The following is a 14,530-nucleotide window of genomic DNA, read 5'->3' on the forward strand; positions in this document are numbered from 1 at the left end:
TGGCAGTCACCACACTACTCTCTGTCTCTGTGAATTTGACTACCCTCAGCATCTTATGTAAGTGGGATCGTACTGTATCTGCCTTTCTGTGACTGGCTTATATCATTTAGCAGAATGTCTGTAGATTCATCTGTGTTGTGGCCTGTGAATCCAAAGGTTTTTATTATTTTTAAAATTTTATTTACTTATTTATTTTTCAAACGAACTCATGTATTTTTATATATTTGCTGTGTATCAGTCTGCGGTAGTCATTATCCTTTTGGTTCTCAAACTGTCCTGTCCTTGGCCAGTGGAAGCCCCTTCAAGAGAACCCTCAAGGCCTTTGCACACAGCTCAGAAGTCTGAGAACTTCCTTACTTCCTGGAACGACAAGGTGCTCCGGGCTCATCTGGTGCATTTCCTGCCCCAGACCTGGAATATAACGCATTTTTCTAAGTGGGCCTGGTTCCTTTTAGTACAGCATCTAAGTACTGGACTCTGGAAATTCCCTTAGCCCAGAATATATTAGGTTCCAGACTTTTCTGGATAAACTGTCTAATACTAGCTTGATTATGGGGGCCTTTAACAATGTGGGAGGTTCGTAAGTCACCCAGCGCGGCACACGTCTAATGGGTCTCCTGTTTCTGTTTCATAGGTTTGAACAAGCACCAGCCTCAGGTTTGTGGAGGACACCATCGGGTCAGTGTGTTACCACCTTGAAAAGACATGATAATTCTGTCCAAGAAGAGGTGGTCGCGAAGCTGTCTGAAGTTTTCCCAGTCAAAAATGTGGACCAGAGGACAAGGGTTAGTAATTTTTATTTTTTTAAATAAGTTTCAACATGTACAAGTTAGTCATTTGAGGAAATAGTTACGTTCTTAACAATGATTAACATATTTGAAAAAAATGATAAGTTGTAAGTGAGGTTTTGTGGTTGGTTGGTTGGTTGGTTGGTTGGTTGGTTGGTTGAACTGTCTGATCTCAGGCCTTTTGCATAGTGTTATATGTAGGCATCTCAAGTCCTTACATAAAGTTAACCCAGGTCCTGGAGGTAACCTAGTTAAACATAGCTACCACAACATTTGCCCAGGGAATTTAGGAGCATCTTGTAGAATTCTGGTTTTCTTTCTCCGCTCCATCCTTTAAAAATACTGTATGGTCATTTATGTCAACTCCACAAATGTGTATTAATCCACTTCTGTGGATTAGGCAGCAGCCCAGATCCACTGGAGGGAAAGAGAGAAATCCCACGTGGTCCCTCCTTCAGGGGAATGGCATAATGGGATGCCTGCAGTAAGAACACGGCAGAGGGTATAGACCCTCAGGAAAGGGAGCCAGGCCATCTGGAGAAACAAGGAGGGAGCTGAGGGGTGTGCGAGGTGACCCTTAAAAGACAGGCAGGATTTTGACAGGCTCAGAGGACGGGGCGATGGGCAAGGGCTGTTAGGAGCCCAAGAACAGACCAAGAAAGCCCACACTTTTCCAGGAAACGGAGCTGTTCTCTGTGGCTGGGGAGTGGACTGCATCTGGGGACGGGGATGAGAAGCTCTAGGGATCACCACCCACCGTGCAGGGTCTGGCCCAGCTCGGGAGCCAGTGTTCACGGGTTCAGCAGAGTTTGGAAAGCCGCGGAGCCCCTTGAGCCAGGCTGCAGGAGGGTCTGCAGGGCCTCAGGGAATTTAGCCTGCGTGGATGGGAGGGGGACGGCCAAGGACGAACCCTGCCGTGGCTCAGCCAGGACAGTTGGGGGCTGACTGATGACCTGTCACTAGGGAGAGCATGAGATGCTGGACACGAGCTGATGGAGCCCTTTCCTGGGGAAACACGGGGAGTGCGGGGTGGGGGGTGGAAGACCAGGTCCAGAGCGGCCGCCCCATACACATGGCCTTTCTTCTCCTGAGCTTAATGTCTTGTTTGTCTTGTTTCCAAGTATGTTTTTTCTTTCTTTTTTTTTTTTTTCTTGGCCGTGCTGCGTGGCTTGTGGGATTTTAGTTCCCCAACCAGGGATTGTACCCAGGCCCTCGGCAGTGAGAGTGCAGAGTCCCAACCACTGGACTGCCAGGGAATTCCCTCCAAGTATGTTTTTTTATCCTTATACATAATGTAGTCTTCTCAGGCTTTTTGATCATTTTACAGTTTTTATTTTTATTATGCACAATGTTCAGGATTCCTCATCTGCCCCCTCTGGAGGCAAACCTTTCCCCTCTGTCCCAAAGCCACAGCCTGTGCTGCCATGCAGTCCAGAGCCTCTGCATCACCCTCCAGCCTTCCCAAACCCCCCTTTCCTGCCCCCTTAATTAAAAGAGAGTAAAAGGACTTTTTTTTTAAGCATTTCAAACATACGTACATGGAGTGATACAGTGACGCCATTGACCCACACTTGCACATGTGTTACCCCTGCACCATGTTGTTTCGGACTCCCTCGCCCTCCTCTTCCTTCCCTCCCCCTGCCCTTTCTCTGCTCTCCCTCCTCACCTCCTTCCTCCCCACTTCCCTCCTGGAGTAAATTATTGCAGGTATAGATACAGCCCCTGGGCACCCCTCACAGTTCCTGCCCTTTTCAAAGGTAACCTTGTGTGCATCCTTCCTGCACACATTTTCATTTTACTGTGTTGCGTGTGACTCAGTAAATAACCCTTAGTTTTGTTTTGTTTTGTTTGAGGTATGGTACCATTTGTGTGAATGTTCTTAAAGAAAGAACAGTATTCTTTAGGAGGAACAGAACCTGTGCTTTTTAGATCCGTTCCATACCTATTGATAAATGTAGATCCTAAAAAGGATTTTGTTTTCAGGTTTTATTATCCATCGTATCTAGTACTGTTTTGTAACGACACCGTTTTCCATTCTTGTTCACTGCAGCTACCCCAAATCTCAGCCATGTCAAGGGTGAAATAAGTATTGGCCTCCTGCCATTTGCCATCTCATCATCTTTTTTTTTTTCCTAAAGGTGTTGTTTATATCACGAAAACATATTCCAAGTTCCAGACGACCAGTTCACTCATAATTTTTCAAATAATAGCTCCATCATTAATGGGAAGGGGGCTTCCCAATTAACAGTTTATGAGTCAAATGATATTCTTCCTCCCCTAGTAGGTTTCTTGTTCCTTTTTAAATCATCTTAGTGACAGCCATAAAAATTACTAATAAATGAATGACAAAATCCATCCTTAAGGGACTTCCCTGGCAGTCCAGTGGTTAAGACTCTATGCTTCCAACTGCAGGGGGCACGGGTTCAATCCCTGGTTGGGGAACTAAGATCCCACATGCTGTGGCACGGCCAAAAAAAAAACATCCTTCCTTAACAATAGAAGCAAGCAGTCAGTTTCTCAAATAGGTTGCGACTGAAAAAAGGCGCGGCCCTAAAAACTAACGTTCCCAGGATGATGTGGGCAGGGGCAGGGGCAGACGTGAGAACAAAATGCTTTTCTGGGCTCTAGGACTGTTAGATTCACAAATCGTTTGATGATTAGCATAGTCAAGTGTCTTTGAGTTGTTTTCCTGTATCCAAACAATATATACCTTTAGTAAATAGTATGGGTTCAATGTTTCTCTGTAGATAAAATCTTAAAAGTAGGAGATTTTCAAAATTTAAGGAAGCACTACTAGAAATCACTTGGTTAAGAGTCTAATGAAGCTCAGAAATACTTACTTTGATCTCTTGGGTAAATGGCTAATTAAACAGCCACATGTAAATGATGTTTACCTGTGGGTCCCTTGCTGTCAGCTGGAGTCAACCCGTCTCCTGAGTAAATACATCATTAAAGCTGCTGAAATTTGGATTATGTCCCCCTGAGACCAGATAAGATCCACAGCACCTGCATAACCTATTAGGCAATTACATAATTGAGCTGCATGCTTTTAAATCAGGAAAATTTGTAATTATGTGAAAAAAAAAATGAGTTGGGTGCTTCATTAAAATACAAAGTACCTTAATACTGCTTTTCTCCCAAGTGAAGCCTGCTTCCACCCAGGGGGACCTCTGCAGGCAAAGCAGCCCAGCCTGCCGGAGTCACTTGCAGAGCAGGTGGGAACGGCCACAGAAACCCCTGCCCCTCTCCTGAAATGAGGGACTGGTGTTCTGTTCTTCTCTCTTGAATACTCGTTCACTGGCTCATATGAATACTTTCCCCTTGCTACATCGATGAAATCCCCTTCCTCTCCTATAACTCAGATAAAACTTAAGTAATGATACTCGCGTTTCTCTTTAAACACTGAAAAATTACTTCCGGTGTGCAGGAGGAAGGTTCTTGAGGAAGGGTCAGTTAATCTGTGTATGAGGCGAAACTTCCATGCTGTCAACATCTGTGGTGTTTCATTCTCTTGTTCTTCTGTGTCTGCATTAACAGCACTGGTTTACATATGGAAGGTAATTTTATTTTATTAAGTGCTTTCACGTTCATTTTCTCTTTGTAGCACCCGTTGCAGAAACCGTATTCTTCTAGAGCTAGCATATGTTTTCTTTAAAAAAGTAACAGGGAAAAAAACAAACTTGGAATATTAAAGTAAACAAAAAGAAGAAAATTGCCTGTTATCCAACTGTCCACATAGAACCCTGTTGACACTGCGATGTATGGTCTTTAATATTTAACATATTGACAAACGTGGGTTATACTGTTTGTGTGCACGGGCTCCATGTTCCCCACTTGTCGCAGGTGAACTTCCTTTCATGCCGTCACGTGTTCTACATCCTTTCTAACGGCTGCACAGAGACCCCTGTGTGGCTCTTCCACTGTCTCTTTAACCAGGCTCCTGGTGTTAAACATTTTAAGTTGTTTTTAATTTTTCCTCTAGTAAAAAGGTTTCAAAGAATATCTGAGCAGTTCAGTTTTTACAGATTCCCATGCGGTTTCCTGAGAATGATTTCCTAAATGTAGATCTGTTAGGTCAAAGGGTATGTGCGTCTCTCAGGCTTCTGCTCTGCACTGTCAGATCTCACCCTGGAAGGGTCATCACTTACCAGGAATGGATGAAAATATCATTTCTCTGAGCTCTTTATGAAACTGGATACTATCAATTTTTTTTTTTTTGAGCACCAAATTGAGAAGTGCCAAGGAGGTCAAATTGCGGTCACACATTTCTCCCACCTATTTGTTAGCCATCTGTATTTCTTCTTTTATATTGGTAATTTGCCAGTTCACGTTCTTTGCTCATTTTTCTATTAGGTTAGTAATATTTTTCCTTACTGACTTTTAAGAACTCATATATGAATTTGTATTATTTGCTACAATATTTTGAGCAGTTTGATTTTCACCTTTCATTTTTCTTAATGGTGTTTGGATACAAAGCCTTTTCCATTAATATCTTCATTTATCTATTTATGCATGTGAATTTCACAATTGATAAGTTTCTAGATGTAAATTGAGTCAACCTAGATGACTCTTAGGGTTCTAGGCCTAGCAAGATCCATATTTAGACAGAAATTTGAGAAAATGAGCCAATTAATCCTAGGTGTCCTGCTGAGCGTAACTCAGGACAGTTTTTCTTTCATAAGATCTGAAATATGGAGGTGTCACTCTCAGTAATCCTGTAAGTAGTGTGTGCCTTGGCGCTCAATTTCTAAGCGCTTTCTCCTGGCTCCTGGGAAGGTTAGAAAAGTGAGGGACTAGTTCGTTGGTGTCAACTTAGGCTGCAGACTGCTGAGAACGATGAGGCAGTCTCCAGCACCACCACCACTACCACCACCACTGGGCTTCAAATGTATGAGATGAGAGCGAGCCTTTACTACCTAACAAATAAGTTGGAACCCAAGCACGGGCCATTCATAAGCACCATCAGAAGGTCCATCTTTGGTGGCATTTTTCAGATAGAAAGCCCCACTTTGCAGAGCCCTTCAGTCACAGGTGGGACGTGCAGGGCAGCTTGCTCACTCTATGCGCTTTAGTTCTTTCGCGGGTCACACTGCAAACTCCTTCCGTTTGGGGCCTTCCTTAGAAATGCGCCTTTTCAAAGATCTGCAAACAGTACATCTTGAGAATGTATCACAGATGTTTTTCCTGACTCTGCATAAGTTGTTTTTGGTGGGTCCTTTGAATGGACCTTCCTACCGTTCCTTGTCTCAGACTGACTTTTGTTTCTGTCCCATATTGTCATTATTTCCTGCTTGTTAGGGACTTAACTTGTGAATTCCTCTGCGGATGACCCGCTGGGCAGATCTACCGCCATCTCTGTTGGCTTCATGGTCCAGCAGAGTCAAACCAACCATTCTCATGCTGTAATTTGACCATCCATCAAAAACCCTTATAGATATAAAATACTCATCTCTGAGAAGTTATCTGTAGAATTAGTAAGAGAAATCCTAGAGATATGAGTATTAAGTAGTGAAGATAAATGGGATAAAATATGCGAAATAAATGAAAACCTGCAGTGTGCCGCGCACTTACTCAGCATGGTGAAAAAAGAGGGCTCAGTATAGAGCTGGTGACACTGGTGGTATTCTTAGCAAGCTTACAAGGGCTTGTTAGAAGGATGTTTGCAGTATCATTATAGCACTTTAGTCTGTGTTCTTTTGAAGCCCAGGTGGAACCCAGCTAAAGCAAAAGAAGTTCTTACATGAAAGGGACGTGCAAAACAGTGATGTTGATTGTGTGTCATCACGGAGGGACTAGTGAGAAGTAATCCGAGTTATTGAAAATCTAGGACAATCTCCATTGTCTGCAAATTCTACAGTATAAAGTGTAGAAAGCCTCAACAGTCCTTTAACAACTTTATTCTTAAACTGTGGGTTAAGACAGTGGCTATTGTGAAGTCATGCCAAGAAATTATTAGTTACAGCTATTGCATAAGATAATATGAGGAAGAAATACATACTTGAGGCACTCTCAGAAAGTTTGGATTATTTTAAATATCAGAAAAAGAAAATTATAGTTTTAACTACAGAAATTAAGCCAGTTCTTTTTGTTCAGCATCTAAAATGCTTTCCATATATCCAGAATTACTGGGTGCACAGAATAGGAGCTTACTCTCTGTGGGAACAGACAGACTAGATCAGGATGGGCAGAGATCTTGAAATGAGACATGCTAGGATGGTCCAGAGAGCATCCTGATGGTTGCGAGATGGCAGCTCCTGTCCTTCTGGACAGATTCTAGAAGCAAGTGCAGTGCCATGGTTTACATGGGCAGCTGGGACTGGGCACTATGGCAGACAGTGATGGGAACCAGCCCTGGCCCGAGCTTCAAGGGAGGATGGTACACCTGAATGCCAGTCGGCAGAAACAGGGATCCTGTTCAGTTCATTCCAGAGTTATCCCAGTTGGAGTAAAATCCAAGGCCCACTTTATACAAATGTAGGAAAAGCTCCTGGTTACAAGAACTGGACAGACAGGTCTCGGCTGCAAGGCTAACATGACACCAGATCTTTTGGCCAAGGAGACTAGAACTCCTTAAGTCCCCTTCAGTCCACCTCTGGCCCCTAGGATAAGCCATGGGTCCTGGAGGCCAGCTGGTCCTAAGGCGGGCCGAAGGCAAGAGCCTTGCAGGGATGTCAAGGCTGATGACAGTGGCCTCGGCCAAACTCATAAGGCTCAATCTTCAAGGTTTGGCCTCGGCGATTCTTCACATCCTTTCATGTTGATGACAAGGAAAGAGTATGATATTCCCCTTTGTTCACTAGATGTTTGCATTGTTACCGTATCACTCTTGCACAGAAGATGACCAGGGAGCCTCTGCCCAGCTCCCCCTTCCCTTTCACTTGAGGGTCTCAGGTCCATTCCCCACACAGTGGGTCGGACCCTGCCCCGTGTTTACTACTGTCATCAGGTACCAGGGAGAGGTCGGTGCCACCACCTAGTGTTCCTCTCCCACCGCCGGGGCAGGCTTCCACTTCCGAGTAGGGGGAGAGAGAGGCTTGTGCTCTGGCAGCGGGACAGCGGCACCAATGGTTGTTCAGCTCTGGTCACCAGTATATTTTTATTTCTTGGGGGAGGAGTGCTGACCTGGAAATGCACTGGCACGAGTATTAACCTATCCTATTAAGTGCCACTTTTTCTCTGCCTCTCACGTTGGCTGTGGTAAAATCCCTGCCCACCTCCCTGCCCAGGACACTTCCGGCAATGTCGACAGTTCAGTGCCCTGTGAAAGCAGATAGGCCGTGTGGCAGCTGAGTTTCCCCGAGCTCCCCGCAGGCTTAGTGGCAAAGTACAGAGTGTCTTTATCCTTCATTGAAGGTTATGATTTCCAGTAAGGTCGGCTCTATTTTTGCTTTAGTGTATCCTCCTCCGCCCCCAAGTTTTTCCACAATCTTCCCATTGAGGGGAAGTTCAGGGGTCATTTCTTGAAGAATGGGGATACCGTAAGGTCACATTTTTCCAGATCTCCTTCTCAGTCCAAACCAACTCTGTCCTCACGTGCCTGAAAAACAGGATTCATGCAGTGAAAGAGTAGATCTTGGGTAAACCACCCAGGTTAACAGAGGTGGTCACGTCTCATATACATACTTCCCAAGTAGAAAAACATTGCATTACATAAGATTCAGTCCTCAAAAAATGTCTTCTTGTGAGTGTAAGTTGTTGTAAAGAATTAAATTACGCTGGAAAATAATCAGGTGTTATTTTATCTTGAAGACATTTTAATTTCAGTTAAATGTCAGGAGACAAATTAAATCCTAAGTAAAGCTTAACCTAAAATAACATTTGAAGGCTGGGTCTTTGAGACCAAGGGGAATGTGACTCACCACGGCTTGTTTTCGTTTCTTTGTGCTTCCTTTTATGCACCGTAGGCAACAGCATTATTGAAAAAAGGCCTCACAGGAGAGCATAAGGATAGGTCGGCTGTTCACAGCAGTGAATCATCTTGCAGCTTGCCATCCACTCTGAATGACAACAGTGGAATGAAGAACGGAAAGCCTGCTCTGTGGCTCAGCAGTGTTCCTACAAGGGAACGAGGTAGCTATTGTTAAGGGTCTGTCCACAGCAAAACTGCGTTCAGAATCAATGTGACACCCTCTTTCTCAAGGTGTGCCCATGAAATAAAGCTTCTAAGGAATACCTGTGATTCAGTATACATGACATGTTACTTGTTTTATACCACCTTCCAGAAATAGGTGTTTCAAGACTGGGAAACCTAATCGTAGGTCTGCAGTTCTGCCGAATTTCCAATAAAATATGTTTTTGTAAGTTATGAAATCTTAACAAAATTAACAATTGACAATATATACTTTTTGATCATCCCACAAAGATGAAGATGATTCCATTAAAATGATACCGTAAAGAACTGAAGTTTTTGATATCACCTAATAGAATTTACTCAAAATTATTAAACATTCTTCTTAATTATAATAGAACCTTATAAAAGTCTAAACAGATGATTAAGAATCAATGAATTTATGACCCCAAAATTTAATAAGCAATTTTTAGTATCTAGAAATTGTGATTATTTTAGTGTTACTGTTAAGATGTGCCAGTAAACCGCTATAATGGCATTTCCAAGACAGCTGTGAGTTGCTCAGGATATTGTCAGAAGTTGATAATGTGCACAGGACCTGAGGCCCACTTATGTTAAGCCCCACACAAGTCTGATAGATGTAAGGTTAAATTATTTTGCATGAAAGCAGCATAGAGATACCTTAGCTTTCGAATAGGTTTTCTTTTAGTAACAGTGTATTTCAGATGAGATAAACTAACCAAGAAGATGGGGAGGCAATGCAAATAAAAGGAATGGCAGTTAAAAAAGCAAACAAAGGCCTATTCCATCCATATAACCTTGAAATACATTTTTATTGTCATATGTTTGATTTTTAGAAGTTTCCAGTGGCTGCGGAGACGAGAGCACAGAAGAAAGCGTGGCAGCGAGGATGCCAGTCACAGGTAAGGTTGTGGCTGCCTGAGGGCCTCAGATTCAACTTCCTTATGTAACCAGAACATTTCAGGTTGGTGGTTGTGGACTCTGAAGAGCAAGTGCATTCCACTACCACGTGCTGTAGCAAGGGATCAATCCTGAGAGCATGAGGTGTGAGCTTAGGTTAACATAAAGGAAGGTAGAAAATAACCCTGTCTGCTGAGTCCTTCAAAATTGTTACATGTTTACACGTGTGAGTGTCCCACCCCCCCATGAGCCTTTCAGCACCTGCGTCTGTGTGAAAAGGTCAGCCCCCATGGGGAACACCAGTCATTATATGGCCAACTACAGATGTTTCTGATTTCCCTCTTTTCTTTCCTGTAATAATTGAATGTATCATTATACTGTAATAAGAGCAGGGAAAAAAACAGTGCTGGACAAGAAGCTTGCTTGTGCCTCAGTTACAAAGCCCATCTGATCAGTTAAAAATTTTAGCAGTAAAGTTTCATTAAGATCTGTTAAGATTTCTGCACATATGTTAGGTTTGTTTAGGTGAAATCTAAATGTCATTACTTATTTTAGTTTTAGAATATCAATAGCAGCAATTAGTATTCTGAACAGAGTTCTTATTTGTCGTACATCTAAATTTACTAGTACCTTATTTTGTAAAGTGGTGTGCTACTTCATTATAAATTCAAAGGTCTGACTTTAAATATTTATGCAAGTAAATACACCATTGCACCGAGGTACTGAGGCATGCATCTGCATATGTGTTAGTTTTGTTGTTTATAAGCAGAAGAGAATGGTTTCCTTTATGGCAATATGATTCATGGCCTGATGATTAATTTTAAACCCATGTATCTAGAATGAACTCTGATTTTGAAAAAGGAGTTTATAGTAGAGAAATTACTGTATATATTCTGCATCAGATAATATTTCACTCCAAAATACAGAGGTTTTCTTTTCTTTTAAACATTTTCCCTGGTGATACGTTTATTGCATTTTTATTCTTCATTTTGAGAAAACTCTGATAGAATTCCCTGTTTATTTTTTTATTAGCAGAGGTAATAGAAGTGTAGATGATCCCAAACTGCAGATATCCAAGAAGTCATTTGAATGCTTTCCTTTTGCATCTACCTTTGAGTGCAGGATCTCTAATGACCTCTGAATTTGTTTCAGTTAGAATCCTAAGGGCTTGTTGGGGAGGAACCAGGAAGTGACCTCATTGCCTATTCTTCCTCATCTGTTCAGTATCAGTCAGTGACTGTCCCCAAATTAATACAGATGTAGTCTTCCCATGGGACTTTTTAACTGAGGTACTGTTGACATGTAACGTTACATCCGTGTCAGGTGCACGAGGTAATGGTTCACGGTTTGTAGACGTTACAAGATGATCAGCGCAGTCAGCCTCGTTAATCTCCGTCACCACATGTAGTTACAATTGTTTTTCTTGTAATGAGAACTTTTAAGGTTTACCCTCTCAGCAACATTCAGATATGCGGTACCACAGTGTTAACTGTAGTCACAGTGCTGTACATTCCATCCTCAGGACTTACTGATTTTATAACTGGAAGTTTGTACCCTTTGACCCCCGTCACCTGTATCACTCACCCCCTACCCCCCCACCAGTAATCTCCAGTCTGTTCTCTGTATATCTCAGAATTTCTTCTTAAGAGAGGGGATAGTCAAGTACCAGGGTTTCAAGTCTTTCTTCTCTTCACGTTGGAAGAGGTGTGATGTACCTAGAAGTAATACGGACTATTTGCCATGAAGGTTTTTTTAAAGAAATTGTCATTGATCCATCAGTAGTTCGCAGTTTAAAAAATGCTTTGTGCCTGTTATAGGCCAAAGCAGTAGGCATATAAAATAACCTGGGGGATATGAAAAAAGCTTTCCGAAGCGTTTTCTTAGTGGGAGCCTTGCCGTTCTGCGCCCTGCCACCACAGCCCTCCTTTTCGGCACGTCCTGCCAAGTTCCTGCCGGAGGCCTTGTGCACCTCTGCTTTGCATATTCCATGGTCTCTGCGTATTCCTCGGTTGCGTCTGTCGTTGCAGCTCCTTTGATCTCCAGGTTCTTGACCTAAATCTCTTTACTAAATGTTTGTGTCTTTTGCCATGATTATTTGGAGATTTGGCCTTTGGTGAAGTAAGGCAGGTGTATCGTTTGATGTAAGATAATGGAGGCCACCTCCTCCTTTGTAATAGTTCTGTTGAGGCTCTCCTGTCTATGTGGGCCACAGTCCTTCTGGAATATTCCAAAGAGAAGGAACATTTGCGAGGCTGCCTACTGGGAGTTGAGGAGATGTGGTGGTGGATCCTGGGCTTTGGCGTCAGCCGTTGTTGTCAGCTCTTTACTTCCTGCTCTGTTTTTTCACCCATCTGAGCCCCTGACCTGGGCTACTTTAGTGTAACTAAACCCAGGTGATGTCAGGATTGAAAGTGACTTGTTAAAGCTGCTTCCTGCATCAACAACCAGCAGGTTACAGTAGTAACTTTGGACCGTTCGGAAGTGCTCATCCTCAGGGTGGGTGCTTCTGTGTGATTCTGCCTTATAGCCATCTCCCAAGGGATATGGTAGAGCGAGGTCACGGGGAAATCAGTGTCCGGCACAGGAAATTGGGCAGAAGTTCTGAAGTTACACCGTTTTCAGAATGATGAGGGTCCTGGGAAAGTTTTAACCTGAGAAGGGCACAAAAGCCATTCTTAAAGATTTGTGGGGCTGCCAGATTTACCGAATATAGTCATAGAGTGTAGCTCGGGGGCCCTGTTAGTGTTGCAGCGAAGGAATCCACACCCAGTAATGGCAGAACTCTCTAGCCTTTTTAGTCAGGTGTCTTCCAGGCATGAGGTTCTGTGCCAGGGCTTGAACCGTGGCAGGAACCTGCTCTCTAGAGGGGCTCCGTGGAAGGGTTCTTGCTTCTGGGAGCAATGACATTGCTTCTAATGCTAAGCCTGTGATTCTCATTCCGTAGTGAAGGGATCAAATGAGCCGACGTTCTCATTCATTTCCCTTCTTATTGCGTATCCCCACCACTTAAAGAGTTTGCTGTTGCTCTGAAGGCATCGGCCTTGTTAGTCACTGTCATGGGGAATGTGAGTTTCACACTAGTTCCTGTCATCTGTACGGAGACTTACGTACACACCCTCCTGCACACACACCCACGCACACAACCACAGCCTGTGATCTGCTTGTTGACACAGGCTACCCCTTCCTTTAGTCTGGTTGTTCACACTAAAGAATCCAGGTCAAAATCACAGATTAATGTGATTATCTATGAGTGTGTGGTTTTCTTTATTTAAGAATAATATATAATTTGCATATATGTTACACCTTTACTTGGGCTGAATCCAGGGAATACCAGGGACAGCCAAAGACTAGGTCCCTGCCCTCCTAAGCCTCCATCGTCTCTAACCTTCACAGGAGCCCTGCAGGTAAGCAAATCGTTCTACAGATGGTCCGGCATACTTGGAAAGATTGAGAGCCCTGTTCAGGGCCATATAGCCAATGTGTCAGATCTTTAATCACACTCAAATTTCAGGAATTAAGCCCTGAAGTCCTTCCATCCCACCACGCAGCCTCTTTTGTTTTATGAGAGGCGCCTGCATCACGGCATCTGGACCAGTTAAACATTGGTTTGTATCTTAACGAAAGATGAGCCCTGCAAGGACAACTTTGAGAGTGATGATGAGCAAAGCCTGGAGAGGTGGGCAGCTCTTGAGGATTTCTGAGTGTGGACTGTCTTGGGGTGGCCCTTGTAAAGCGGAGTGAATCTGTACCCCTAGGCGAGCCTGAGACCACGAAGCGGGTACAGGACAGTCAGGTCAGTGTTTCCCTGGAGCACTTAGGCCAGAATTGAAGCCACACTTGTCTAGATTATGAGAGAAAGTCTCCCTCTGAACTACTCATACCCCCAAAGTAAAATTTCCCACATTGGTAATTTTATTGGTATTTATACTAAATTTACCTTTGAGGAGGATTTGGTGAGTTTTAATTTTAGTAAATGATGCAGCTTATGCTAAATGTCATAAAAACCCAGCCCCGACACAGTATCTGGCACACAATGGGCACTCATTTCATCAAACGAATGAATAAAAATGAAAGTACTAAGGAGTTTCCTTAAGCGCTTGTTGATTTAGGCCAGAACACCGTCTCTTTCCATCAGTCACTCCACCGGTACTTTCCCACCCACGTGCCCATCCTGGCAAAACTCATCTCCTTAAGCTCCATGTGAAAAGGGCTCTCAGCTTTTATCTCAAGAGGATTAAGCCTCTAAGAATGTCCATTCAGCCTCTCATTCTTTTGACACCAATTCTCTTGGTCAAGCTGTGTTGAAAGTGGTTGCCTGACTATGCCATTTCTCGCTGATATTCTTTGGCAAGCTGAAATATTCCAGGTCAGACTGAGGTACGTCCATTTAGAAGCTCTGTGGGAGGTCAGCCTAGATTTGCAGGGTGCTCCTGGGGCTGTGGGCAGGGCTTCCCCAAACATCATGGCTTGAGTTTTGCATCAGATTGGGAAAAGGCTGGAAATACACGATGGCCGCATTGTCACCGGTGGCTAGATTTATCCTGGGAGAGAAAACTGCAGTGACAACTGAGGACTGCGGAGTCCAGTGACAAAGCACTTCTACTCCTCAGGCTTTCCTGAGACTGCGCCTCACCATTTCTGTCCCGGAAATGCACAGTCAGGTCAGGATGCCTTACCTGCTGTGCCTGGGGAAGGGAGCCCAGGGGAGCACTGTGTGCCGCTGGGTTGGCCCTGGCCCCGTCTCTGTGGCAGG

General features: G+C 43.7%; 1 protein-coding gene across 4 annotated transcripts in view; it reads left to right on the plus strand.

Annotated features, from left to right (window-relative positions):
* KIZ (kizuna centrosomal protein) overlaps positions 1–14,530 on the plus strand; it is a 113,724-nt gene that overhangs the window by 76,516 nt on the left and 22,678 nt on the right. For all 4 annotated transcript variants that reach the window (XM_067707380.1, XM_067707382.1, XM_067707379.1 and 1 more), the window contains 3 exons: positions 635–785; positions 8,693–8,858; positions 9,714–9,779. In XM_067707380.1, coding sequence (XP_067563481.1) covers positions 635–785; positions 8,693–8,858; positions 9,714–9,779 — 383 coding nt within the window. The remainder of the gene's footprint in view (positions 1–634; positions 786–8,692; positions 8,859–9,713; positions 9,780–14,530) is intronic.

This window comes from Pseudorca crassidens, chromosome 15 (genome assembly GCF_039906515.1).
Source record: "Pseudorca crassidens isolate mPseCra1 chromosome 15, mPseCra1.hap1, whole genome shotgun sequence".
In the NCBI taxonomy this organism is placed as follows: domain Eukaryota; kingdom Metazoa; phylum Chordata; class Mammalia; order Artiodactyla; family Delphinidae; genus Pseudorca; species Pseudorca crassidens.